Consider the following 27809-nt stretch of genomic DNA (forward strand, 5'->3'; position numbering starts at 1 on the left):
ATTTTTGAGAGATTAGTTTTAATAACCTTTTAACCTTTTATAAAATAAATTAACAAATCAACTGAGTACTTTCAGAAAATTCAAGGAATGCTCTACGTGAACGTAAACGCACACAAGCCAATTGCTAGCTGAAAAGGTACAATGGTATATTCGCATTAGTTGCGTCTGTTTACGATTCATTGCTGTTTCTGTTCATAACTCCAACTTCCGATTGCGCTAATAAACGAATATTTGGAGCAATGGTCAAGCCTCAGATTAGGATTGTCGTTAATTTGTAGCTTATGTGTCGACGGCAAAACTGTCGGTCAGAAGTCAGTAGGAGCAGTCACCGCGCGTCCATGAGTTGATGCGAACGATTTGTTAAAAATGTCGTCTCCGCGCCGCGAATCGAAACATCAATACTAAAAATACAATCTGTGATCAGTGATTTTTTTATTTCTTAATCCGTAAGTATTAAAAAATTGTTGTTTTTATTCAATTTTAACAGTTATATAATCTTTACGCATAATCGATTGAACGCAGCGTTTAAAAATATTTATATCATCTAACGATAGCGAAAAGTTGACATTTGAACTTTGATTCTGATGTTCGTCGATAGTGTTATCAGTACGTGTATTCCACAAAATTACCAGTAACTGTATATTTTTATAAAAGACTGTTTCGATTTGTGGTAGAGACATCAAGCAAAGCATAGCAAATGCATTTTCGGTATTTAATTAAAAAGATTTAACATTCAAATAAGTTAACGCAGTGGGTAAATACGTAAACATTTAATTTTAATAACATTTCTCACTTAATTGTAAATAGTTACTACACAAATATTAAAGGAAATTTCTATTGTATTCTTTTTTTTCCGACCAATCAAGCATTAACTAATTAAAAATAATTGTGCATTGAAAAACAAAACAAAACTGAGGAATTGAAGATCAATAATTTGTTTGTTTTGCAAATACAATGATAAAGCAATGTAAGGTAGGTACTATAATAACTAGCATCTACCAACTATTTATAAGGATAATCCTTAAAATTTCTTAATTCGTCACTATATTAAAACTGTATTAACTAGGTATAACAATAAACTAAATAATTCAAATTCGCCGCCAAAATATGTTTATACACAACGATCGAAAAATAGAGTGACAAAAATAAACAGAGAAACATAGCTATTTGGCATCCACCTGGTTCAGATCATAGAATTTTTAATGTGCAAAAAGTATAATGTCTAATTTATCCAAATTATTAGAAAAGATGGTAAAGATTTATTTATTTATTTATTCAAAAACACACACTAACATTACAGTTAATATAACACATGGAATGATTCTTGGACCTTTTTAATTAATTTTATTCAAAATTTTTATCAAAGTATCGTTGTAGGTAGGTAGTATGGAAGCTATACTTTAATATTATGTGTAGGTAAGTTCATAAGTCTATCAATCATTATTCATTCATTATAAAAAGTGTCTATTAAGTAGGTATTCGTCGTTAAATACTAACACTATTCCTAGATACCTATGTCCTCATAAATAATTAATTGATATTATTTTCCTTAAACCATAATTTACTTAGGTATAATATGTAGGTACCTATATCTACTTTTCCATTCAATCTTGTCACTTCATTTATTTTATTATGATTTTGAAATGGGATTAAAGTTCCAAGTAGTATTCACCAAGGGCATGATGGTATAGAGCTAGAGCGGGTCATGACGAGAATGATCTAGTTTAACTATTAACCTTATATGTTTTCCTTTTTCTTTATATCCCACAATATACATTATACATACAACGTGCACTGTTATCGAATTTAGATGAATACCCTTGCACACGGAGAAGTATAATCGAATACAAAAGTATTTTCAATCAAGAGTCACGAATACATGCAGATGGAAAAATCCATATACAAATATTCGTGCCAACGAAAATATTTGTATGTGAATACTCTAGGATAACCGGCGTCTTGGAAGCTAAATGTTTGGTATTGTGAGTCAATTGTAATGTGATTGATAAAAGAGAATCACGATAAGACGTGATAACGCCCGTTCTATTTGGCCGGTAGCCAGGTACAAAAATACAAAGCTTAGCTGTCTCGTCTGCCTGGGACATTCGCAAATGCAACAATTGATATTAGGTCATTTCTACATACATAAACTTTTATTGGCAATGAGAAAAGTATTAAGTGTCGTATAGACGATCCAGGTGGTCTTATGAAAGGTCTATATTTACGAATTACGATACAAAACTTGTATGTTCTTTTTGATATTACTTATTGTCATCTTATTGTATATTATCTACGCTACTGTTTGATTTTAACCTTCAAATGTTATTAATAACTGACGAACTTTTTAAGTGTCCACATTTTTTTTTTACTTTCAATAAATGTGTGCGAAATTCTTATGCCAGAAACGTAATTTGATTTTATTTGATTCTAGACTATATTTATTTATAAAGTAGATAATAATCACTAAGCAAGCATCAAACATAATCTAAATAAAAAGTCATTCGCATATGTTTTAGCCTCGGATGGTGCTAAATTTATTTTAATAATTATTTTAAAATTCTGCTAATAAATTGTATACCGGTACATTCATAAAGATTTACCAGTAAAAACCAATTTAATTCATGACGTCAAATTCGATTGAGCTAAAATCTAAATCATAAATGAATTCTAGGTAAAAGCAATCAATAAGACCTTAACAACGACCTTTTAGAAACTAAAAGTAAAAGTAACATATTAATATGCATTTTATGCCATTTTCATAAGGTATGAGATTAAGTGAACTTTATCAAAATTAAATTGTTATGTGGTTCACTGCAAAATTGAATACCTACATTACAGTTTATTTAAACTGAACAGAAATAACTGACACAGCAATGCAAATGTAATAATATATATAGAATGATGATGTTTTAAAATTTTTAATTAGGTAAATTTTAGTAGGTACATTCTTGTTTATCATACAAACCAAAACATATTTTATACATGCAAGGCAAAGTGGGTACCTAGCTACGGAGAGTTTGGTATTTTGAAATTGTTTTTTGTAAACGTTATAATTAAATAAATCTAGGAATTCTAAGGATTATATCCATAATCATTTAAAGCATAAATATTCAATAAAATACAATTGTTTCAGCCGAAAAACCATCAACCATGTTTCGAAGTGAAGAAATGGTATTATGCCAACTCTTTGTGCAGCCGGAAGCAGCTTATGTGTCAATGTATGAGCTCGGAGAGGCGGGAATAGCGCAGTTTAGAGATGTGAGTACATACAGATAATATAATACTATGGATGCAACTATTACAGCAATCGAGATTTGTACCTTCACGATACAAATAGAAATATGTACAAGGTTTTGGTTTGAAATTATTATATATTATGTTTATAATCATCATAGTAGAAAGAATGCTTAAATAATGTCCATATAATTGCAAATGATTCTATAAACTCTGCGTATACTGGATATTTCCACAATTTATTAATGCTCAAGTATAAAGACAACATTATAAGATCACGTAACATTAGTATGTCCGCTTTAAATGAACTGATACTAACTTTATATCATTTAAATTAGAAACCTTGAAATAATGCAAAAATTAACATAACCTGTAATAAAGACTAAACAAATATAAACAAATCATATATGCAAAATATAAGTATTATAAAATAACTTTCATAGGAGTTTACTGTGAATGTGAAGGAGAAATTAAAGGAGGTTTTAAATATGGAACGAGTTAAAAAAATCCCTTAGACAAAGTAACAATTACAAAACGATAACGAAGTTAGAAATCGCAAAAATGTATGGGATTGACATTAGATAGACCACGTGATCTAACGCGGCGCATGTCAATCCCATACATTTTTGCGATTTCTAACTTCGTTATCGTTTTGTAATTGTTACTTTGTCTACTGGGCCAGGTTAGGTGCCGAGTGCCGACACTCCAAATTATTTTCAAAATAATATGGCCACACAATAAAAATAGAGTATACTAGCCACACATAATAACGGTGTACCTGGGCCTTAAGTTGTGAAAAAAAAAAGTTAAAGAAAAAAGTAAATTCTTTTTTCAATTTTTTTTTCTTTTTCTGAGTTTTGTCTTTGAAAAGGGATTTTAATTGTGTTTTATAATATTTACCTACAGAGTGATAATAATTTAGTTTTGATAATATCCAGGTTCGTAATTTACATATGTAGATAAACTTTTCCTTAAATTGAAGGTCGTTGACTCTTCTAGGCAGATGCATTCACTTTTCCACCAAACGATTTTCTTTTCGTATCAATATGTATTTTAAACCTTATAATCATGGACGTATAAAAAAAGACGGACGGTATATCGCCTAAACATTGAGTGAAGCCTAGTAATGGCGGCGAAACATCCATGTGTGTGTGCCATGTTGCCATGGCAACAGCTGTGTTGATGACAATGGCGGCTGTATTTTTTTCTATAAATTTTGCCGTAATAATTTTGTCATTAAAACATAAAAGGAATAACTTGCTTCCCTGTGGAATGTAATCCCTTGTGTTTTGTTATTTAAAATTGTACTGTTGCGACACCATTTACCACGCAAGACGGCATTTTAAATATTTTTTGTGAAACAGTGACGCAGTTAATCAGTCGGTAGTTCACGACGTAATGGCGGCCGACTAGCTTACTATGGTGAGAGTGTGTGCGTGTTTATTGTCTTTACACGATCGCTAGCTTACTATGGTGGCTTCACGTTGTTTGTTCGTAATACGGTGTCCGTCTTTTTTTATACGTCCATGCTTATAATATTATGTTATTGTCGCAGTGGTCTAATTCATACAATTAGTCTTTTTATATAAGTTCATGTTGGAAATAAAATCAGGGTCTTTCAGATATAAGTTTACTAATCAGACGGTCGTCGACGGGTTAATGTACAATAGGTATTGAATAATAATTGCATTGGAAATATTACGACCTGTTATAATATTATCGATAATGAAAATGGGTCAAGCGTAAAGATATTTAAAACTGTGATAATTTTACATTGTGCAATAATAATACGTAGGTTATGTTTTCATCTTAAAGTGCTAATAATTTTTTAAGACTTTACAAGTATTTCTCAATAATTTCAGGTTCCTTTGAGAAATAGAACAAGCCCGTCGAATTAAACAATATAATGTTAATATAATGTAATTATGCGGTCAATTGAACCAAATGTTTTGGCTTTCATCCAAATGTGACTTCAAAGGTTGTATGCCCATTTTATTAGTCGGAAATGAATCGACTTCCGAATTATTGCTAATTTTATTTCAATTATGGTATGTTAAAATTTAGACTAGGGTGCAAGTGCGTGTAGCACTTCCGGGTTAGATTTAATCATTACTTGTAATCGAACCCTAACTTTTCGATGTTATTATTTTTATCATTTTTTTTTTCATTGAATACATCTGCTTTGACAAAACCATGCCATAAACCCACAGTATTACAATATTATTATGGTAATACTGTAATAAACCTATGTATTATAATAGAGTTTCTTTTTGTTACTATCACACCCTTTATTGTTCTTACTACAGATTATATATTTTGATAGATTAGAGAAGGTATACCATAAAGCTTAGCATAGATTAAAAAGTATCGTATTACTCAACCTAAATATTTCCCTTGAGCAAAATGGATAGGCCGTCAGGTTGCGTATCCAATTTTGCGTGCCCCATCTTTTTAGGAGTGGCCTTCGTGACTACACTATTGATTTCACCCCGAAACTGCTTCTTGACATATAACAAGAAATAATTTGAAAAATGCTAATTCCGTACTATTTTAAGGATTTTTAAACAAATCGCTTAATGCTTTTTTCGATTTTCTAAAAACAAATAAGAATACTTAAGTAAGTATAATATTTAATAAATAATTTCCGAGATTTCATAAGTAGGTAGCTCCTTACCTTTTCAACTGTAGAAAATATTTCAATCAATGTAACGTCATTTAGAAAGATTTGACTAGTGACTACCATTAACTTTTTACTGTATTCCCCGGTACTTGATTATCTTTTCATTCAATACCTACCTACTGAATATTATTAGCAACGATAATGACCGAGATCTTGTTCTAACGATTGTTCATAAAATAAATATTACACAGCATGTGGGTGTGTAGACTGTAGACAGTTCATTTCCAGATTCCAAATAATGCATTATGTCGTCATTAGTATCCATTAGAATACTTTCTTAAATTATGCAGACGTTTGCAAATAATTTAATAGCTAGGATTCATTTCTTAATAGAAATTTTAAAATATTACACACTAAGACGTAGATATTGAAACAGTGGTATGAATCTAAAAATACACACCTTAATAATATTTTAGCTAAGCGGAAACACCATAACCACAGTATAACAATATTATTTCCCATAACCATTAAATAAATATTATCTATCGCCAATTATGCAACATAATACATTTACTTTAGATTATTACTTATCTATATTTAAATATTGGAATATCATGTCTGCGAATGTTTATTTGTAGTATGCAATTGCGAATCAAGCTTTTTAGAACGTTTATGGTTATATCATAAATATGTCGCCACATGGTCGCCACCATAATATTACTATAATAATATTAATTTATTTATAAAGAGCTGTCAGCTTCAGCTGTAGGACTCATGAAGGCCTTATAATAGATTTCCAGGCCGACATTCCCACTGATGTACTAATTATAAATCTGAAAATTTCTGTTTAACCGACCTAAATCATTCTTTTTTTGCGTTTACCTCGTATGATAAACTTATAATTTATTTTAAATATATTTATTTAAGAGTTGCCTTCTGCAATTTTCAGGAGTTTTATTATTTCATTGATTAAAATTACGATATCGCATACCAATATAATATAGATTTTATTTAATATAGGAATTGCTACTAAATTGTCGTTAAAAGACTATATTATATCGAATGGAACTACTATGGGTATAAAGGTTTTCATCTAAAGTGATGCCTAGGCCGCTTTAACTACATGAAATAAACACTTTATGTGTTAGAGTCAAGTACATTTAATTGACTTTAATTGAAACGGCAATGGCAATCAGCTGCGACATTTTATTATACTTTGTATTAAACGGACTGTTTTTGCATTACGTAACGTTTTTATAATTGTACAATGAATGAGCTTGTAACAGGCGAGCCCTAGCAACTGTGTATTTTTGCAAAAAAATAGATATATAATTAGTTAGGAACTAATCCTTAAATTCCGCGCGATAGCTGCATATGCATTAAGGTAAATAAATATATAAATGCTTTTTAAGATTAAACATTAAAATTTTATAAAAAAATATGTAATAGAAAATGCCTCATTTCAATTAAGTAATTGAAACGTTTAATATTTTGCTGTCTTGTGCGAAAATGCTAAACTAATTCGGCGAAATTAAGGCTTTAAATTTTAATGGCTTGAAGTGGAGTAGGTACTTATTTCAAGTCCGGGTACCGTTCAAATTGATGTGAACCCAGGCTGTAAGAAAACTTATAGCTTAGAATTTTGGTATTATAATTTGTTTTTTCATAACATTAGTATATCGGTGAAGCGAGCCAATTCCGTACATAAAGTGCTCAAGTTTTACTTCTAAAATGATAATAGAAAATGTGACAAATGCCTGTAATAGAACGGACCGGGAGCGTCAATGAAGCAATAAAATAAACAGATGGGCTTGGATGCTGCGAATGACCAATTGGGTGTCTATTTTTGGGTTAAGGTGCGGTCTCAGCATCAGGGGTGTCCAATATCATTTTTCTACCTTCCTCTTAAAACGAAAACAACTAAATAATAAGGATATCTTTCGTCTTTGAATACCTGCCTCCCTACTTAAAAAAACGTCAAAGAAAAGTAACATATTATAGCATTGCTGGAAATAAAGCCCCTTGAAGTTCATTAAATTTACTGTCTCTTCTTTTCACATACAAATGAGAGAGATCATAATATAATTTTTAGTATGTCAACAAAATAAAATAATTTGGCTGACGATCAAGCAGGTAAATATCTACTACCTTTACAACAATCTACATTAATAAATAGCTATTTAAAATGAACACATAGGTACATATTTTCAACATAGTTTCTGACATGACAGGAAATATACAATATGTAATATTATGTAGATATTTTTAGCAACCCTGATTGAATAGATTTTTTTTCTATTTAACAATACATTATTTGTTTTTATATCTAGTTTACGTATTGTCTGCGATAATAGTTTACGGTACTAATAATTTAGAGCCAATATATTATTTTATGGCCAGATGTTGTTTTATATTTGCCGTTAACATTATAAATGACCAATTAATTTTCATATTTAATCGTAAAGAAAAGCGGTAAAGATTTGTTAAAAACTTAAAACTTCGTTTTAGGTAATAAAACTGATAGATATAATAAACAACATTCATTGTTTCTTTAAAACACCGTCTGCACTATCAATAAAGACTTATACCTACAGTATTATTACAAGTGGGCGAAGTACATTAAATAATAGAATTGTATGAGAATTCTTCTAGATATTTCATTAAACAATACAAAAGCAGTTCAAAATATGCTGAGAAACTACATATAAGATTTTTTTTCCAACATATTTCTCCTGGTGTTTTGTGTTAAATGCTTTCTGTTAATGTTTTCTTTTAACCCATATGAGTCAAAAGAAAACAGTGGAATTCCAATAATATGTTACATTTGTTTTATCTGTTAAATAATATAATAATATGATTTTGTGTTGGATAATAATCCATCGAGAAAGGCTTACCAATAGAAAATCATTAACCTATCGCTACGACCAATAGGTGCAATGAAAAATATTAATTCAAAAATAATTTGAGAGCAGACGAATTTGCGTGCGTTAGGTAGGTAGTTATTTTAAGGATTTTTAAACAAATCGCTTAATGCTTTTTTCGATTTTCTAAAAACAAATAAGAATACTTAAGTAAGTATAATATTTAATAAATAATTTCCGAGATTTCATAAGTAGGTAGCTCCTTACCTTTTCAACTGTAGAAAATATTTCAATCAATGTAACGTCATTTAGAAAGATTTGACTAGTGACTACCATTAACTTTTTACTGTATTCCCCGGTACTTGATTATCTTTTCATTCAATACCTACCTACTGAATATTATTAGCAACGATAATGACCGAGATCTTGTTCTAACGATTGTTCATAAAATAAATATTACACAGCATGTGGGTGTGTAGACTGTAGACAGTTCATTTCCAGATTCCAAATAATGCATTATGTCGTCATTAGTATCCATTAGAATACTTTCTTAAATTATGCAGACGTTTGCAAATAATTTAATAGCTAGGATTCATTTCTTAATAGAAATTTTAAAATATTACACACTAAGACGTAGATATTGAAACAGTGGTATGAATCTAAAAATACACACCTTAATAATATTTTAGCTAAGCGGAAACACCATAACCACAGTATAACAATATTATTTCCCATAACCATTAAATAAATATTATCTATCGCCAATTATGCAACATAATACATTTACTTTAGATTATTACTTATCTATATTTAAATATTGGAATATCATGTCTGCGAATGTTTATTTGTAGTATGCAATTGCGAATCAAGCTTTTTAGAACGTTTATGGTTATATCATAAATATGTCGCCACATGGTCGCCACCATAATATTACTATAATAATATTAATTTATTTATAAAGAGCTGTCAGCTTCAGCTGTAGGACTCATGAAGGCCTTATAATAGATTTCCAGGCCGACATTCCCACTGATGTACTAATTATAAATCTGAAAATTTCTGTTTAACCGACCTAAATCATTCTTTTTTTGCGTTTACCTCGTATGATAAACTTATAATTTATTTTAAATATATTTATTTAAGAGTTGCCTTCTGCAATTTTCAGGAGTTTTATTATTTCATTGATTAAAATTACGATATCGCATACCAATATAATATACAGGGTGTCCCGTAAGTAGTGGACCAACGGGTTATGGGGAGTAGAGGGACTTATTATCTAACAAAAATACTAAAATTTATTGTCCTAAACCATAAAGTTTTTGAATTATGCTTTATTTTCAAAATTTGATAAAAATATCATCCACGTAAGCTTAATATGAACTTTTACCATTTCTGTTTTTATTTGATTCTTATTTTTTTGTTCAAGGTTGTTAAGAATACATAAGTCTTCCTAATTAAAATGATACTCAAGCATAATTAACAACAACAACAAAATTAGACCAAAAAATAGGTAAAATTTTACGTGTTAAAAATTTACGGACTGAAGTTTGAACAAAGCTGGTGTAAAAAAAATGTATGGTGACCCTGTGAAACTTTATTTTAAAAACTTCTACATCTCATACAAATTACAAAAAGGTATAATTGTGTGGTATAAAGTATTTAAAAAAATGTTAAATTGGCGTACAACATTCAAATTAGAAATTATCAGGTAGTCAACTCATTAAGTTATTCCGAGAATTATTGCCTTTATGGGCGCGCGCTGGAATTCTTTTGTATTGTTTCTGACCAATCATAGACGATACTTGAACCCACTATTATTTTCTTTGACTTTCAACTATTTCAGTGACTTGCTTATAGCTCGGAACTACACGCGTGTTTAGCTTGAATCCGTCATTACGATACCTATTATTCTTTGTTGAAGTGCGCTTGAATTGGACACTGATTTTGCTTGTGATTTGGGTGTTGTTTGACTTTGGTTTTTTGAAGGAAAATTCCTAATACATACACTCCACGTGAATATGCAGAAAAGTGTTTTTTATTTATGGACTCAGTGATGGAAATGCTCGACAAGCAGCACGTGTTTATCGTGAGCGTTATCCCAATCGGGATTGCTATCCTGATCACCGATTTTATCTCAGAGTAAATAACGCATACCATGAAGGTCGTATTCCTGGAATTGGAAATCGAATAGGAAGACCTAGATCAGTCGATGATCGTCTAATATTGACAGAAGTAGAAGAAGATCCTTCAACTAGTACTCGCCGTATTGCTAGACGCACTGGTGTACCAAGAAGTACATCACATATTCAAGAGAAGTGATTTGCACCCGTATCATGTACGAGTGAGCAAGCATTAATACCAGGTGATTATCAACGACGAATTAATTTTTGTCGAGAGATGCTTGATGCTTGGATCAAAATTTTTTTAACTCAATAATTTTTTTAACATTTCTGCATATTCACGTGGAGTGTATGTATTAGGCAATTTCCTTCAAAAAACTAAAGTCGAACAATATCCAAATCACAAGCAAAATCAGTGTCCAATTCAAGCGTACTTCAACAAAGAATAATATCGTAATGACGGGATCAGGTTAAACACGCGTGTAGTTCCGAGCTATAAGCAAGTCACTGAAATAGTTGAAAGTCAAAGAAAATAATAGTGGGTTCAAGTATCGTCTATGATTGGTCAGAAACAATACAAAAGAATTCCAGCGCGCGCCCATAAAGGCAATAATTCTCGGAATAACTTAATGAGTTGACTACCTGATAATTTCTAATTTGAATGTTGTACGCCAATTTAACATTTTTTTAAATACTTTATACCACACAATTATACCTTTTTGTAATTTGTATGAGATGTAGAAGTTTTTAAAATAAAGTTTCACAGGGTCACCATACATTTTTTTTACACCAGCTTTGTTCAAACTTCAGTCCGTAAATTTTTAACACGTAAAATTTTACCTATTTTTTGGTCTAATTTTGTTGTTGTTGTTAATTATGCTTGAGTATCATTTTAATTAGGAAGACTTATGTATTCTTAACAACCTTGAACAAAAAAATAAGAATCAAATAAAAACAGAAATGGTAAAAGTTCATATTAAGCTTACATGGATGATATTTTTATCAAATTTTGAAAATAAAGCATAATTCAAAAACTTTATGGTTTAGGACAATAAATTTTAGTATTTTTGTTAGATAATAAGTCCCTCTACTCCCCATAACCCGTTGGTCCACTACTTACGGGACACCCTGTAGATTTTATTTAATATAGGAATTGCTACTAAATTGTCGTTAAAAGACTATATTATATCGAATGGAACTACTATGGGTATAAAGGTTTTCATCTAAAGTGATGCCTAGGCCGCTTTAACTACATGAAATAAACACTTTATGTGTTAGAGTCAAGTACATTTAATTGACTTTAATTGAAACGGCAATGGCAATCAGCTGCGACATTTTATTATACTTTGTATTAAACGGACTGTTTTTGCATTACGTAACGTTTTTATAATTGTACAATGAATGAGCTTGTAACAGGCGAGCCCTAGCAACTGTGTATTTTTGCAAAAAAATAGATATATAATTAGTTAGGAACTAATCCTTAAATTCCGCGCGATAGCTGCATATGCATTAAGGTAAATAAATATATAAATGCTTTTTAAGATTAAACATTAAAATTTTATAAAAAAATATGTAATAGAAAATGCCTCATTTCAATTAAGTAATTGAAACGTTTAATATTTTGCTGTCTTGTGCGAAAATGCTAAACTAATTCGGCGAAATTAAGGCTTTAAATTTTAATGGCTTGAAGTGGAGTAGGTACTTATTTCAAGTCCGGGTACCGTTCAAATTGATGTGAACCCAGGCTGTAAGAAAACTTATAGCTTAGAATTTTGGTATTATAATTTGTTTTTTCATAACATTAGTATATCGGTGAAGCGAGCCAATTCCGTACATAAAGTGCTCAAGTTTTACTTCTAAAATGATAATAGAAAATGTGACAAATGCCTGTAATAGAACGGACCGGGAGCGTCAATGAAGCAATAAAATAAACAGATGGGCTTGGATGCTGCGAATGACCAATTGGGTGTCTATTTTTGGGTTAAGGTGCGGTCTCAGCATCAGGGGTGTCCAATATCATTTTTCTACCTTCCTCTTAAAACGAAAACAACTAAATAATAAGGATATCTTTCGTCTTTGAATACCTGCCTCCCTACTTAAAAAAACGTCAAAGAAAAGTAACATATTATAGCATTGCTGGAAATAAAGCCCCTTGAAGTTCATTAAATTTACTGTCTCTTCTTTTCACATACAAATGAGAGAGATCATAATATAATTTTTAGTATGTCAACAAAATAAAATAATTTGGCTGACGATCAAGCAGGTAAATATCTACTACCTTTACAACAATCTACATTAATAAATAGCTATTTAAAATGAACACATAGGTACATATTTTCAACATAGTTTCTGACATGACAGGAAATATACAATATGTAATATTATGTAGATATTTTTAGCAACCCTGATTGAATAGATTTTTTTTCTATTTAACAATACATTATTTGTTTTTATATCTAGTTTACGTATTGTCTGCGATAATAGTTTACGGTACTAATAATTTAGAGCCAATATATTATTTTATGGCCAGATGTTGTTTTATATTTGCCGTTAACATTATAAATGACCAATTAATTTTCATATTTAATCGTAAAGAAAAGCGGTAAAGATTTGTTAAAAACTTAAAACTTCGTTTTAGGTAATAAAACTGATAGATATAATAAACAACATTCATTGTTTCTTTAAAACACCGTCTGCACTATCAATAAAGACTTATACCTACAGTATTATTACAAGTGGGCGAAGTACATTAAATAATAGAATTGTATGAGAATTCTTCTAGATATTTCATTAAACAATACAAAAGCAGTTCAAAATATGCTGAGAAACTACATATAAGATTTTTTTTCCAACATATTTCTCCTGGTGTTTTGTGTTAAATGCTTTCTGTTAATGTTTTCTTTTAACCCATATGAGTCAAAAGAAAACAGTGGAATTCCAATAATATGTTACATTTGTTTTATCTGTTAAATAATATAATAATATGATTTTGTGTTGGATAATAATCCATCGAGAAAGGCTTACCAATAGAAAATCATTAACCTATCGCTACGACCAATAGGTGCAATGAAAAATATTAATTCAAAAATAATTTGAGAGCAGACGAATTTGCGTGCGTTAGGTAGGTAGTAATAAGTAATAATACGTGTAGGAATGTTTGGAATCTCTACATAAATTTCTATAGGAATAAATATTTTATATTTTTCTCATTGGGTGGGCGATAAATGATTGATGACAATCATCCTTCGATGCGAAAGTTTCCGAGTATGGATAGATGTTTATTACTCTTTCACGCAAATACTACTGAACCGATTACAATGAAATTTAGTATGTTTGTACTTTTTATTCCCGAAATCCCACAGGAACGGGAAGTAGGTATGCGTGTTTTTTAAAACGCGGGCGAAGACGCGGGTGGAAATCCAGTTACTCAATGTATTAACTTCATAATATGGAATGTTTTGACTCGCACAAATAAATACAAATTGCATTATTACACAAGGAAACTAATTACAAATTGCATTTATGTATTTCATATCTTGAAACCAGGAGTTAGCTATTTACCTTCCTTATAGGACATATTAAATTACTTATAGCATAAATAACGGGAAATTGAGTGCTTTATAATATTATATTATCCACAAACTAAATATCACAGTAAACACGGTAAAGTAAGTATTCATTTTTTATCGCACTGTCCGTATATTTCTACGATTTGCCAGGTAAATTATAGTAAATACATACAGGAGCATTTTGATTACTCACTACTACAGAAATAGTTAAGAACTATGAGAGATAGAAAAACAGATTATACCGTCGCGCCCTATGAAAAAACACGCATGATATTATATGAAACTAGCTTTCCGCCCGTGGCTTCGCCCGCTTTGTCTAAAACATAATAAATTATATACTAAAACCTTCCTCTTGAATCACTCTATCTATTAAAAAAAACCGCATCAAAATCCGTTGCGTAGTTTTAAAGATTTAAGCATACATAGGGATATAGGGACAGAGAAAGCGACTTTGCTTTATACTATGTGTAGTGATGACATAAAAATTCAGCATAATATCAAAGGTATTGAAAATCGTATATTGTAATAAGAATGTACATAATCCAAACCATTAACCTACACTCATAGCACAGCTCATAGTCATAAATTCATAACTTAGAGTCAAGACTCAAGATCAGTCATCATTACAGCGCACTTGTCGGAGGTCTTGTAGGGAGGATTAATGGATTAATGACAATAAAATCTGTCAACGATCTTGTCTTCCTACAAGTCTACTTCTACTACTACAAGTCAACTTCTTGTCTTGTTTTTACGAGTGCCTTTCATTTATTTGGCAGCGCAGCCTTCAATTAAGAAGTAAAATAATTGAGCATTAATTTAGAGTACTCGTGACTCAATTGTTATCACGTTTTCTAACAAATGTTTATGTAACATGTTTTTGTCACCAGTTAAATCCACACGTGAATGATTTCCAACGTCGATATGTGACGGAAGTGCGACGGTGCAGCGAAATGGAGCGAAAGCTGCGTTGGGTGAGCGGCGAGCTGCCGGAGCCGCCGCCGCCGCCCAAACCTGCTCCAAGAATCATGAGCCCGAGGGAAATTAATATTCTAGAGGTACCTAATAATTTGTCTGCAGTTCAAAATGTTTAATAACTCAGGCCCCGGAATCACAGACACAATAGAAAATCTATTGTGTCGTGGATCGATCGGGCCGTTCGGGGCTCAATGGGTTAAACTAGATACTAAGCGAAACATAACCCGTAAATTTCACATTTTTACACCTTAGTTTAGACTAGAAAATATAGAATTATTGGCAAGGGACACTAAAGCTAGTATTAAGTACAAGAAATAGAACCGCCTTGTTTTCTTCTTGCAAAACGCGATAATTCTTTAAAAAAATGCTACCACTCTAGACTGATCTTCTTTACGATGTAATTATGTCTACGGCGCGACATTGACCCAAATTATGCAAATGCTCGACTATCTTTTCCTGTTTCACTTAAAATCTTAAACACGATTCAATCCATATAATATTGTCTACTTTGATTTATGAAACGCAAAATAATGCGATAGACTGTACCTAATTGCAACGCGTAACTATAGGTGAAATTACTTGTCTTGTAATGGACAAGAAATGTTGATAGATATCGAACGGACCTAATTTGCCTTTTAATCCTTTAACTATACTATTAAATATCTCTACATTTTTAAGAGCGGTTGAAATAAAGAGAATGAACGAAATATCTTGTCACAGGATAGTATTAAATCTTCCAATTGAGACAACAACTTCCCTAGCTCAAATTGAACATCCACCTAGACGCCGCAACTTTACTTGTATTCATGTCCAGGTCCGTGATAATTGCATAATATATTTTAAGGTCACCTAGTTTCTTTACTGTGTAACTTCAGTCTATGTCATAGTCCCATTTCTTTGAGGATTATAAAATAGCGTCCGACTTTTCCACACGTTAAATTGATATAATTATAGGTAATAAGTAAATGGGATAAATTTGATTACAAGTAGAATACACGGAATAATACCATGTACTCTCATTACTTAAGTATTGAATAATTTCCTGAATACAATATCAGCTTAAAATTATGTCATTCATAAAATATACATGCAATTTTTTCAGGAAAGAATTGACTACATCGAATCTGAAATCCAAGAAATAACACGAAACGCACAGAATCTAAAAACAGATTACCTTTCTCTTATCGAATTTAAAATCTTGATAGAAAAAACTCAAACGTTTTTCCAAGACCACAGTGCCCATAGGAAAATATCAGCTTCAGTACAAGTGTATAATAATGAAGGGGTTATAGGACATTTGGGTTTCATTGCTGGAGTGGTTGCTACTCCGAGAGTGCCGTCCTTTGAAAGAATGCTATGGAGGATATCACATGGTAATATATTCTTCAAACAAGCCCAAATAGACGAACCTTTGAAAGACCCTGTAACGGTAAGTGATAATGTGCTTTACTGCCTTTAACATAAGAGTAAAACTTATATGACCACATACATATTATATGTTCCAATAAAATATCTGCAATACGGTATAAGGCTACTCATAGTATTTGCGTGCTAGAGCGCAAAGTTCGTTGGCCTACTGTTAGTATTGATTTTCTAGTTAACAACAGGGTTATTATAAAATAAAAGTTTAGGGTGTAAATCTTCACTCACCCGTGAAATAATTGCATGTTCAATTACATTAAACAAAAGGGGAATTTTTAACCTACATTATATTGTATCTACTTCTATTGACTGTGTCGATCTGAGGTGTCGACATTATAACATATTCTTTAGCTATACTCTGATTGTAAAAGCGCATGGAAATAGTATATTTACATAATATGATATTTAAAAGATGTCAAATAATAAGTAAACCATTCACATTTCTGAAACAAACCATTGTATACACTCTTGTCCGACGTCCCGAAAACATAACTTTTCATTTATGAACACGTTGCGTAATTGAAATAAATATGAGGACAGTGGATATGTCACGTGCTGACCCAGTTAATCCAGTCCCTAAATTTATACAATATGGAATTATTAAACTACGCAACGCTTTTAGGGTCACGAGCTACAAAAGACAGTATTTGTCGTGTTCTTCCATGGCGAGCAAATAAAATTGCGTGTAAAGAAAGTATGCACTGGCTTTCAAGCGACCTTATACCCTTGTCCTGCTACTTATAAGGATCAACAGGATATGTTAGCAGGCGTGGAGAGCAGAATAAAGGATTTGGAAATGGTAGGTATTATTCTGTTGTTACTTTAATCATAATGCTTTATGTTTAAGGTGATAATATTATGTGATGTCTATTCTTTAAAATATATGTCCATTTGATATTGCATGCTTAGAACCATTTCCACAGTAAAACAGTGAATACAATCTAATTGCTTACAAAAGTTCTTATCAATTTGAGGTGTAATTCGTAGAATATATGGCAAAGATAATAAATATGCCAAAACATGACGTAATAAAATTCCAAAAAATCTAAAGTAATAAACTTGTACATAATTTGAAATCACATTAGGATGCGATTTGTGGGTGTGTTTTTTTTTAAATTCGGACCGAAATATTTATCACGCCTTCAAATTATTAAGTTAACAATATCTTATTTTATTTATTTTATAACTGTTACTTTAAATGAGTTAAATTGTATTACTATACTACTTACTACTTAAGTGTAATTATGTATATTTCATCACTATTTAATATTGAAAAAATACTTAATTATTTCTTTGAATAAGTATTTCTAACAATTGAACCGGGAAACCTAAGTCAGTGTCCAGGACACTACAGTAATTAACATGAGATTGACTCTTAACTCTTAAGTCCTAGTACTAGAACGAATGGCAGCCCTACAGGGCAACATAATCTAATCCAACCTTCAACGCCTACGTGTATGGTAATAACACCCGTGAGTGCATCAATGAATAAATAAATAAGAATTAGTGTATATCCTCATTGATTGCATAATTCATATAAATAAGTTCATTTAAATAAGTAATACATATAAATAAATCGCACAAAAGCACAATTCCTTCTCTCTTAGTAATGAGTCAATGATAATAAAATTTAGTAGATTTTTTGGCTAAGGAAACTTTTTTAGACTTAAGTTAAGACTTAAGTTGACTCTTAATAACCAGTCCTTAACCTTGAATGATAGAATTTTGAATTTGAATTAATTTACAATCAATTAGATTCAGAGAATCAGTCAGATTCATGTTCGTTTTATATTTTACCATAAAATTTTAAACAACAATTTTTATACATTAAAATTCGAAGCATGCTTTTCTAATCCTGAGCGTATAATCCTATGAGCCTCTTTGTAACTTATACAAGATACGTTACAATTAACTATAATCTCGAACTAAAAAAAAAACAATACCTACATTATATCTGTGAATTTCTCACAACAATATAAATTATGTTTACCTTCTTCAATCATACCATTTCATTCCAAATTCCCTTACAAATAAAACTATACCTCCAGGTACTAGAACAAACGGAACAACACAGACGCCTAGTGCTGACGAACATAGCTAGAGACATAAGCACTTGGATGGTCGCAGTGCGTAAAGAGAAGGCGATATACCATACGCTCAATATGTTCAGTATGGATATTATAAAGAAGTGCCTTATAGCGGAGTGCTGGGTGCCCAGACAGGATCTGCCGCTGTTGCAAAAGGCTCTGGATGATGGAGTGGTGAGTTTGTTTATTCTAGTACAATTATGTGTTATTCTAGTACAATAATGTGTTATTTTATTACAATTGTGTGGTATTCTAATACAATTATGTGTCATTCTAGAAAATTAGAATTAAAATGTTATTCTAGTAGAATTAACTATGTGTCATTACAGAAAATTGTTTTAAATTTTTTATGCATTTTATTGATAGACTTATATTTATTATTTAAGAATCAGTTAAGCTTTCCTTCTCTGTATAACAAACGTCCAAACGTTGTTCTTTCACATGCTTTAAGTAGTTAACTATTCAGCAATATGTGCCTAGACATAAAATCAAATGGAATGTACCTAAGTAGTAAGTACCCAAATAATCTAATATTATTTTAATAATGTGATAGCATTGAAATAAACATTGTTACGAACACCATTATATTGTTTTGTTGCTGTGTACCTCTATAGCAACAAAAGCGACATATCCATACAACGCATTGTTTCTCCCCCACAGTGAAGTTTAAATGTAAATAATATAAAAGCGTAGGCTCAATAAAGTTCAAGGCCTGCCCACTCGATAATCAATTGCCATGAATTAGTAGACGGTCGGGATCACGTTGCATTTCAATAATGTACGTATTTTGATACGAAATTGGTATATATACCTAACGGTTATATTTGCGGCTTAATTTATCGTGTCATTGCCTTTTATTTTTGCGTAGCTATCCAAGTATCATACTGCTTTATATATACAGGGTGGGAAAAGAAGTTTAAAAAATCTTTAAGTCTAGTTCTAATTCAACAAAATTTGCTATAGCTCCAGTGTTTTTACGTACTTTCATCCTGTGTATATAGACAGACGTGTAGAATTAACAAAGCTAAAAACAGTGTAATATTTATGGCTATTAAAATATATAATAAAATACCGGACAATTTCAAGGAACTACCAGTAAATTTTTTCAAAAATAAACTGACGAACTGGTTGATGGTGAAACAATTTTATGACATTGAAGAATTTATGACTTTTAAGTAGTGTAAACTGAATTGTGTGTGACAAGTGTGTGATATAATCGTGTTAATCGTAGTGCGTTCGCGTAATTGTGAAAATTGAATTGTGTGTACATTTAAATAATTAGACTAACTAATCAACTTTCTTTTTCAATATTTGCACACCCAATCAATGGGTAGAATGTATTAGCCACATAATATTGTAATTAAAAACATCTATAATTTGTAACTACATTCTTGCAAATAAATATAATTTGAATTTGAATTTGAATTTAGATTTTCTGATTTTATCCAAAAACTATATTTATACTAACTATATGCTCTTATAATACCTGTAATAATTAAAAATTATTTCCAGAAAGCAAGCGGCAGTCCGATACCGTCAATTCTGCACCACGTGCACACGACGGAAATTCCGCCCACCTTCAACAGGACCAACAAATTCACAAAGGGCTTCCAGAATCTCATTGATTCCTATGGAATCGCCAGCTATAGAGAGGTTAATCCAGGTAAGATTATAATTACAGATGTTTTTGCTATGTAATTAATTGGATTAAGTGCTTTGGTGCTCTTTTCTGAACCACGATTAAATTATACTCGATAGTTTATAAAGCAAATCAGTATTTATCAGTGTTACCCAGAGTCAGAAAATAACCTGCTTTAAGTAATTTTGCCACGAAGTGACGGAGACCATGTAGAGCTATTGTCCTATGCACCTATATACCATACACTAAAATAACTAAACCTTTAACATTAATTATCTTCTTTTCAGCACTATACACGATAATAACATTCCCGTTCCTCTTCGCGGTAATGTTCGGCGACATGGGCCACGGGCTCATCATGACCGCATTCGCCGCCATCATTATAATCCTGGAAAAGCCATTAGCCAAGAAAAAGACGGACAACGAAATTTGGAACATTTTCTTTGGAGGTCGCTATATAATATTGCTCATGGGAATATTCTCTATGTACACCGGGTTGATATATAACGATTTGTTCTCGAAGTCTCTGAATATATTTGGGAGTAGTTGGCGGAATGTGTATGATAATGATACTTTAAGGCATCATAGGATGTTGGAGTTGGACCCGGCGATTGCGTACACGCAGACTCCATACCCGCTGGGAATTGATCCTGCTTGGCAGGTGAGCTATGTAAAAAGTATTTTTGTGAGATAGTAAAAAAAACTAAAAAATATTGGAAAGAGCTTGGTGCTTGATTGCTTTTCGATAAATCTATATTCTCGCATATTTTTAAAGGACCATTTTATTTTGTTTTCTTGTATAATTATTTTACAAAAATTGTGCTCGATTTCTTGTGAAATATGAGAAAATTTTAAGATAAAAATATGTACATATTTTATCTTTTTCTAAGTCAGATTTCAATAATAAAAATATAAAGGTGCCTCTATTTTTTTCTTCTTTGTGTCTAGGAGCCATTTATTTTAAGCAATTCGTAATCTATATCAATGCTTCTCTTCGTTTTCCAGTTTGCGGCAAACAATATAATATTTCTGAACTCATTCAAGATGAAACTGTCCATAATATTCGGCGTGATACACATGGCCTTCGGGGTAACATTGAGTGTGGTAAACTTCAAGTAATTACTGTATTCATAGAAATTATATTATATATCTAATTCATAGTATTATTGTTTTATATAGTATCAAACCATTAAAATATTATTTGGTAGCTTAAAGAACATTCTAATTTCGTATAAAAAAATTATGTATCTAAGTATGCATATCGTTAACATTTTGTAGTAAATATTTTACAAAAAACATCCTGAATTATATGTTAAATAAAATATATGTAAATGTAAAGTAAAGAACCTGATTTTTTTATAAAAATCATCAATATAAGCCACACAGTGCGTTAAACTTGACTACCTTTACAGTTACTTCAAGAGGCCGTACATGATATTCCTGCAGTACATACCGCAAATATTGTTCCTGCTTCTGCTATTTTGGTATCTGTGTATCATGATGTTCATGAAATGGATCATGTATTCGACTGTATCAGATGGTGAGATTTTTATTATAATACCTTAGATTTGAGTAGGTAATATGTTTCATTATGCTGATTTTTATAAATCCAAACATAAACTATACTGTAAAGATTATCAGTAGATTATAGAGAAGGTATTCTAGTTTTCTTTGGGATATAAGTAATTTGACAAACAAAATTATTGATTTTTTTCATATGTTTGTATGGAACTAGTAGAATATAGTTCATTCGTTTATTTTTTTTTATAAAAATTGCTTGAAAAAGTTCGGTTATAAACTCTAAACTGTTTTTCCTAAAAAATCTTTCTGCAGACTAGAATTTAGTCAAAATATGTGTCATCTCTACTCACAGTATCTCTACTACAAGCTAAAGCCTACAACCTCACGAACTTGCCTTTTCTTATCCCAACATAGTATTCCCTATTATTAACAAAACAAAAAACACTGTTTCTCCATCGCTATGTCTCATCCCATCCTTTAAATTAAAAAATCCTAAAGGCCCACTCTACATTTACCATCTAAAAACAAAAAAAATAACAATAAAAAACTTAAAATCCCCAGATCCCGCATACGACTCCGCCTGTGCACCGTCCGTGCTCATAATGTTCATCAACATGATGTTACTCAAGGACACAGAAGTGCGATCCCCGTGCCGTGCCGACATGTACACGGGACAACACGCCATACAACGAACCTTCCTAGCTGTGGGATTTTTGTGCATACCCATCATGTTACTGGGCAAACCACTGTATCAGATGTATAAGAAGAAACGGAATGTAAGTATATTTAATTATTTAGTAGGTAATTTAGGTGTTTTCTGTAGTATTATATTATAGTCTAAAGGGCACAGAAGTTCGCGCGCTGTGCCGCGTCAACATGAACGCGGGGCAGCCATACAAAGGACCTATAATTTTAATAATAGAAATATAGTGAACTAGTGGTCCGCCCCGGCTTCGCCCGTGGTACCTACATGTTTGCATCGAACTGCACATGGTATGCGAATTTTATTATAATCGGTTCAGTGGTTTAGGAGTCCATTGAGGACACACATTGAGACACGAGATTAAGAAATTAAATAAATAAAAAAATGTTGTGTGGTTTTATGAAACTACGGTAAAAGTGAAACGGTCGCGTGACGGTCGGCTGGCTCGGCAGCCACGATACACGCGACATGCGCTACACAGACCAAAAAGTTTGAGACGATGTAATAAAAGTTTCACTTTAAAAATGTATTTTCTCCTCCAGCCGGGTCCAACAGTAGAAGACGGTGAATGCGAGAAGCCCGCGGACCCCGAGGAAGGCATCGGCGAGATAATGATAACACAAGCGATACACACCATTGAGTACGTGCTAGGCGCCGTTTCACACACCGCTTCGTATTTGCGGCTATGGGCCTTGTCTTTGGCGCATGCTCGTAAGTGTAAACGTTTATTTGAATTTCAATATATATATTATATTGTTTTCTATGTTTAAGTATGTACACTATTAGTACAAGATCCCAGGGCCGCCATACCTCACCTATTTCCTGACGGATGTAATGTGGACGATTGGGTAGTGTTGATGGAAATTCAATTATTTCGATGACTGTTTAATTATTTTGAGAGCTTTAAGGCGTCTGGTAAGCAATATAGCCGACGGGAAGTGTCTAGGGTACTGACACTGAGCTCTTACTCTATTATACAGTATACACATAAACTTATAAACATTTTAGAACATTCTAAAATCCTCATTACTAAACACATGTACAAAGCTTCTAGAACATTCTAAAACTCAAAACAAGCAAACGTTCTAGAACATTCGAGAATTCCACTCCAACAAACGTTCTAGATCATTTGAGAACTCTACAAACAAACGTTCTAGAACTTTCGAGAACTGTACAAACAAATGTTCTAGAACATTCGAGAACTCCCTACACATAGATGCTTGAAGCAATAAAGCCGCCCTTTGCATCAAATGTCCTGTCTGTGTGTGTGAAATTTGTATTTGTTTTGTATGCAATAAAGATTATAAATAAATAAATAAAATAAATAGATGTTCTCGAACATTCCAGAACTATCCGCGGTGCTATGGCAGCGTCTCCTCCGCATGGGGCTGGGCGGGGGCCCGCCCGCGAAGGCCATCGTGCTGTACTTGATATTCGCGGTGTGGGCGTTCTTCACGCTCGCTATACTTGTGCTCATGGAGGGGTTATCGGCGTTTTTGCACACGTTGAGATTGCATTGGTGAGTGGCTTTATTGTTTAGTAGCTATTTTAATTAGTATGGTTGCTATTTGTAAGTATTATTTTAGTTCTTTTTAAGATTTTTCTGAAGTGCTCTATTTTTTAAACTTGTGGAATATTATTAGGTATCTTAGTATTAGATCAGCTACAGAACGTTATTTTTTCAATTTTTAGTTAAGTACATACTTAAATAATTCACAAAAATAATGCTATTCAAATTGAAGTTTTCAATAGAATGAATAGTTATTGATACTCAGATTTGTCCATTTTTCCAACCAGGGTGGAATTCATGAGTAAGTTCTACGAGGGTCACGGTTATGCCTTCCTTCCGTTCTCTTTCTCTGTTATTCTTGAACATGATGAGGAAGACATTAAAGTGAAACCGAACGGTTCGCCCCAATGACCCCCACTGTACCACACGGACCCCACGTCCCGGGACACGCTGGACCCCGATATCGAGCATCGCAATTGGTCCAGCCATTTCGCACCCACGTATATCTAGCTACACGAAACCTGAAATACGCTAGGCGTTTGATAACGTACATACATAATTATATAGGAGACAATTTATTGCAGTGATTTTTTAATATTTTTTATGATTGATTAATTTTTTATTGATTCTTAGTTATATACCGAAATAAAAAAATCGAGGTTAATTTTCTTGTTTTGTAACTCGATTTCTAAGTGCTTTATAGTAATTTAATTGTAATAGTACCTTTAAATGATTAAATGATAGTGTATTTCAGGTTTGATAGTTAATTAAATGTGTAAATAAAGATTTGAGTCTTATCTCATTATAATGACAAATAATTTTATTATCATTTTATTTATGCGTGTGTGTGACCTTAAAGTTTCCTTTCTATCGTTCGGAAATATGTCACTAGTTGAAATATCACTAACCTCGAAATTATTAAAATATTCGTGTTCAATTTTGATACACGTCTAATGATCGACGTATTAAAGAGCACACGAAAAGATACGTTAGATATTGATAAAATTATTTATTGCAATATAAAACGCTTCTTAAAATCTTTATCGTATAAAGTGCCTATGTAGAGTATATAATAGAGATAGAAAGAGAAAAGAGACAAGCAATTAAAGAGAAATCATTTTTGCATAATAACGCTTTTTAATAATTCAAATGTACCAAAAATGCACGAATAAATTTAGAAGCACTATTTCAAGGAAACGAGCTTAAAAGTAACGATTTTTTAAATAATTTTAATAGAGGCCTAGATTTAGTATAAATCACAAATATAACAAACATATTTTATCTACGAGCAATGAGCATAACACAGATAATGCTTATGTATTTTATGAAAATTTATTAAGCTTTAGTGTAAAATTTGAAAATATTAAATAATATACTTGATGATCGAAAGAGAGTAAATTTATAAAAATTTATATGTATGTAGAATTAAGTATAAATGTTTTAACTAAATAATCAGTAAAATCACTGCCGTATTCTAATGGCTCACGGAATGGTTAAACAATATTAGATATTGATGAATATTGTAAGTTTTATTTTGTTGTTATACTTTTACCTATAAGTATCTAAAATAAAAAAAATATAATGTGTAAAAATTTAATCCTAGCAGTCTTGTGCCTTCTATTCTTCTCATATTGTACTTTTAAAGATTGGCCTTATTATATATGTAACTAGCGGTCCGCCCCGGCTTCGCCGGTGGTACATGTTTACGTTTTCTCTACATAAGAACCATCCTCGTACTTCAAGGAATATAATAAAAAAAAGAATTATCGAAATCGGTTCAGCCGTTCTCGAGTTATGCGCTTACCAACACATTTTGCGATTCATTTTTATATATAAGAAGATATGTATTAGCTTAAGATTGTATTATTATCTTGAAATCTACTGTATGGTCAAATAGATCCTTAATTTATAAGAAATCAAGTTTTGTAATGCGTATTTTTATTGTTGTTTTGTTCTTTTGTATGTTATATTTAAACATTATGTTAATTTCAGTAGTACCTAATATAATTTTAAGCTTTGTTGTACACGTCACATTACATTTTATAATATAGAAATTGCCTTTATTTTGAATTGCCATAATTATTAGTTACCTACAATATCTCTGTAAATTTTATTTACAGCCAGTTTCAAAACTTCTGAATATGTTACGTTTTAGTTATCTGGCAGTTTAAATGACAAATAATGTATGAAATTATACATCTAGGTCAAGTGTTAGATAGGCTTTCAGTGCTTTTATCAGTAAGACGCGGAATTGAACATTGATGTTTTGTTCGTATATTTCGTTCGTGTTTCAGTTTTATAACTTATTGATATTGTTGTAAAGGAATGAAATAGCTTTTTTTATTTAAATTTGAACAAATTTGATTTATTAACTTGTAAATATAATTAGAAGGATGGTATTTCTTGTTTATGTGATCCATGTCAGTCATTTGATTGCATTAGATATCAAAAAAAATAAACTTAAGTGCCTTAATATAGGGCTTAGTAATTTTTGAGATTGCACTTAGGAATTTTAAAAATATCACTCTTTTATAAAGAAGCCTTATTTTTATCTAGTAGCTAGTAGAACATTAAAAAATCTATCAAAAGAAAAAAATACATCAAAAGTAGGCAGAGAAAATACTTCTATTAGATATGTCTCACAAGACAAATGTATACCTACTCTTAGTCCAGATTAAAAGATGTCATAGCATTCTACTCTACAAAGGTTTAATTAACATATAGGTATAATTATTTTAGAAAGCACCAAAGACCGATACTTTTAAATAATTATTTTAAATTACAACCAAAGTTGAGTTGTGTAGTAATACGAAAGTTATTAAAAAGTATTTGTAAATACATTATAAGTTTGTCTTTTACTGAATTTGTATTTCAGCACTTCACTATACGTAAGTCCAATCCTATAAAAAATTATATCAAAAGGTTTCACATATCGTTAAAAACAGGTATTAATACGAACAACCTTTATTCAAACTTATTGACATTAGCAGAACTCTTTCTAACATGTATAATTTTAAAAGAAATCTTTAAAACAAAATACATCTACACCATTCCTAAATAAATAAAACTTATTCTAAATTGTTTATTATTTCAATCCCTTTTAAAGCCTGATTTTATTTTTGTTTAGTTATAATTTAGTAACAACTATTATAAAATGGGGAAGCAGATTAATCATCAGCAGTAGGAATAAATAATTTGGAAAATCCAAAAATGCACGCCTCATAATTTTTTTTAATAAATATTTATTAATTATTATTTTTGTTTATTTAATAACAATTAAACCACATCGAATCAGACCCTGAAAAATGAAAGGGTTCTATTCCTGAGCATACTCAAGCGTAAGAGAAAAAAAAGACTCGATTAGTAAAGTATTTCGGTCGCTATCGTGTTAACAAGAAAAAGGATCCGCACATACAGACACACGGACGTCCAAGACAGAACTTTTTTAAACTGTTTTTTAACTAGTTTAAATAACAAAAATGACATCAAAAATATCATGAACGTTAAAAATAGTGTTTTTTCTTAATATGTGTGTGTATGTATTATCTTAC

At 31.3% G+C, this 27809-nt stretch overlaps 1 protein-coding gene across 1 annotated transcript; it reads left to right on the forward strand.

Moving 5' to 3' along the window:
- Nucleotides 1–329: 329 nt before the first annotated feature.
- Nucleotides 330–27336, forward strand: LOC149905200 (V-type proton ATPase 116 kDa subunit a 1-like). Its single transcript, XM_090106061.1, has 14 exons — nt 330–446; nt 3134–3258; nt 15289–15456; nt 16479–16805; nt 17421–17597; nt 18847–19059; nt 20398–20548; nt 20812–21185; nt 21530–21639; nt 21937–22064; nt 22607–22821; nt 23291–23459; nt 24096–24267; nt 24546–27336. Exons 2-14 carry the CDS (start codon nt 3151–3153, stop codon nt 24667–24669), a joined length of 2436 nt encoding a protein of 811 aa, XP_089962187.1. The 5' UTR covers nt 330–446; nt 3134–3150; the 3' UTR covers nt 24670–27336.
- The last annotated feature ends 473 nt before the right edge of the window (nt 27337–27809 follow it).

Source organism: Colias eurytheme, chromosome 10, assembly GCF_061535395.1.
Source record: "Colias eurytheme isolate Ceu_HAF_F1 chromosome 10, ilColEury1 Martin Lab GWU primary, whole genome shotgun sequence".
Classification (NCBI taxonomy): Eukaryota; Metazoa; Arthropoda; class Insecta; order Lepidoptera; family Pieridae; genus Colias; species Colias eurytheme.

Excerpts from the sequence above, each read along its gene's own strand:
- LOC149905200 (XM_090106061.1), top strand. The coding sequence starts at position 3,151 with ATGTTTCGAAGTGAAGAAATGGTATTATGCCAACTCTTTGTGCAGCCG. Across the intron at positions 15,457-16,478 it reads GGGAAATTAATATTCTAGAG|GAAAGAATTGACTACATCGA; the intron begins GTACCTAATAAT and ends CAATTTTTTCAG. Across the intron at positions 22,065-22,606 it reads GTATTCGACTGTATCAGATG|ATCCCGCATACGACTCCGCC; the intron begins GTGAGATTTTTA and ends TAAAATCCCCAG.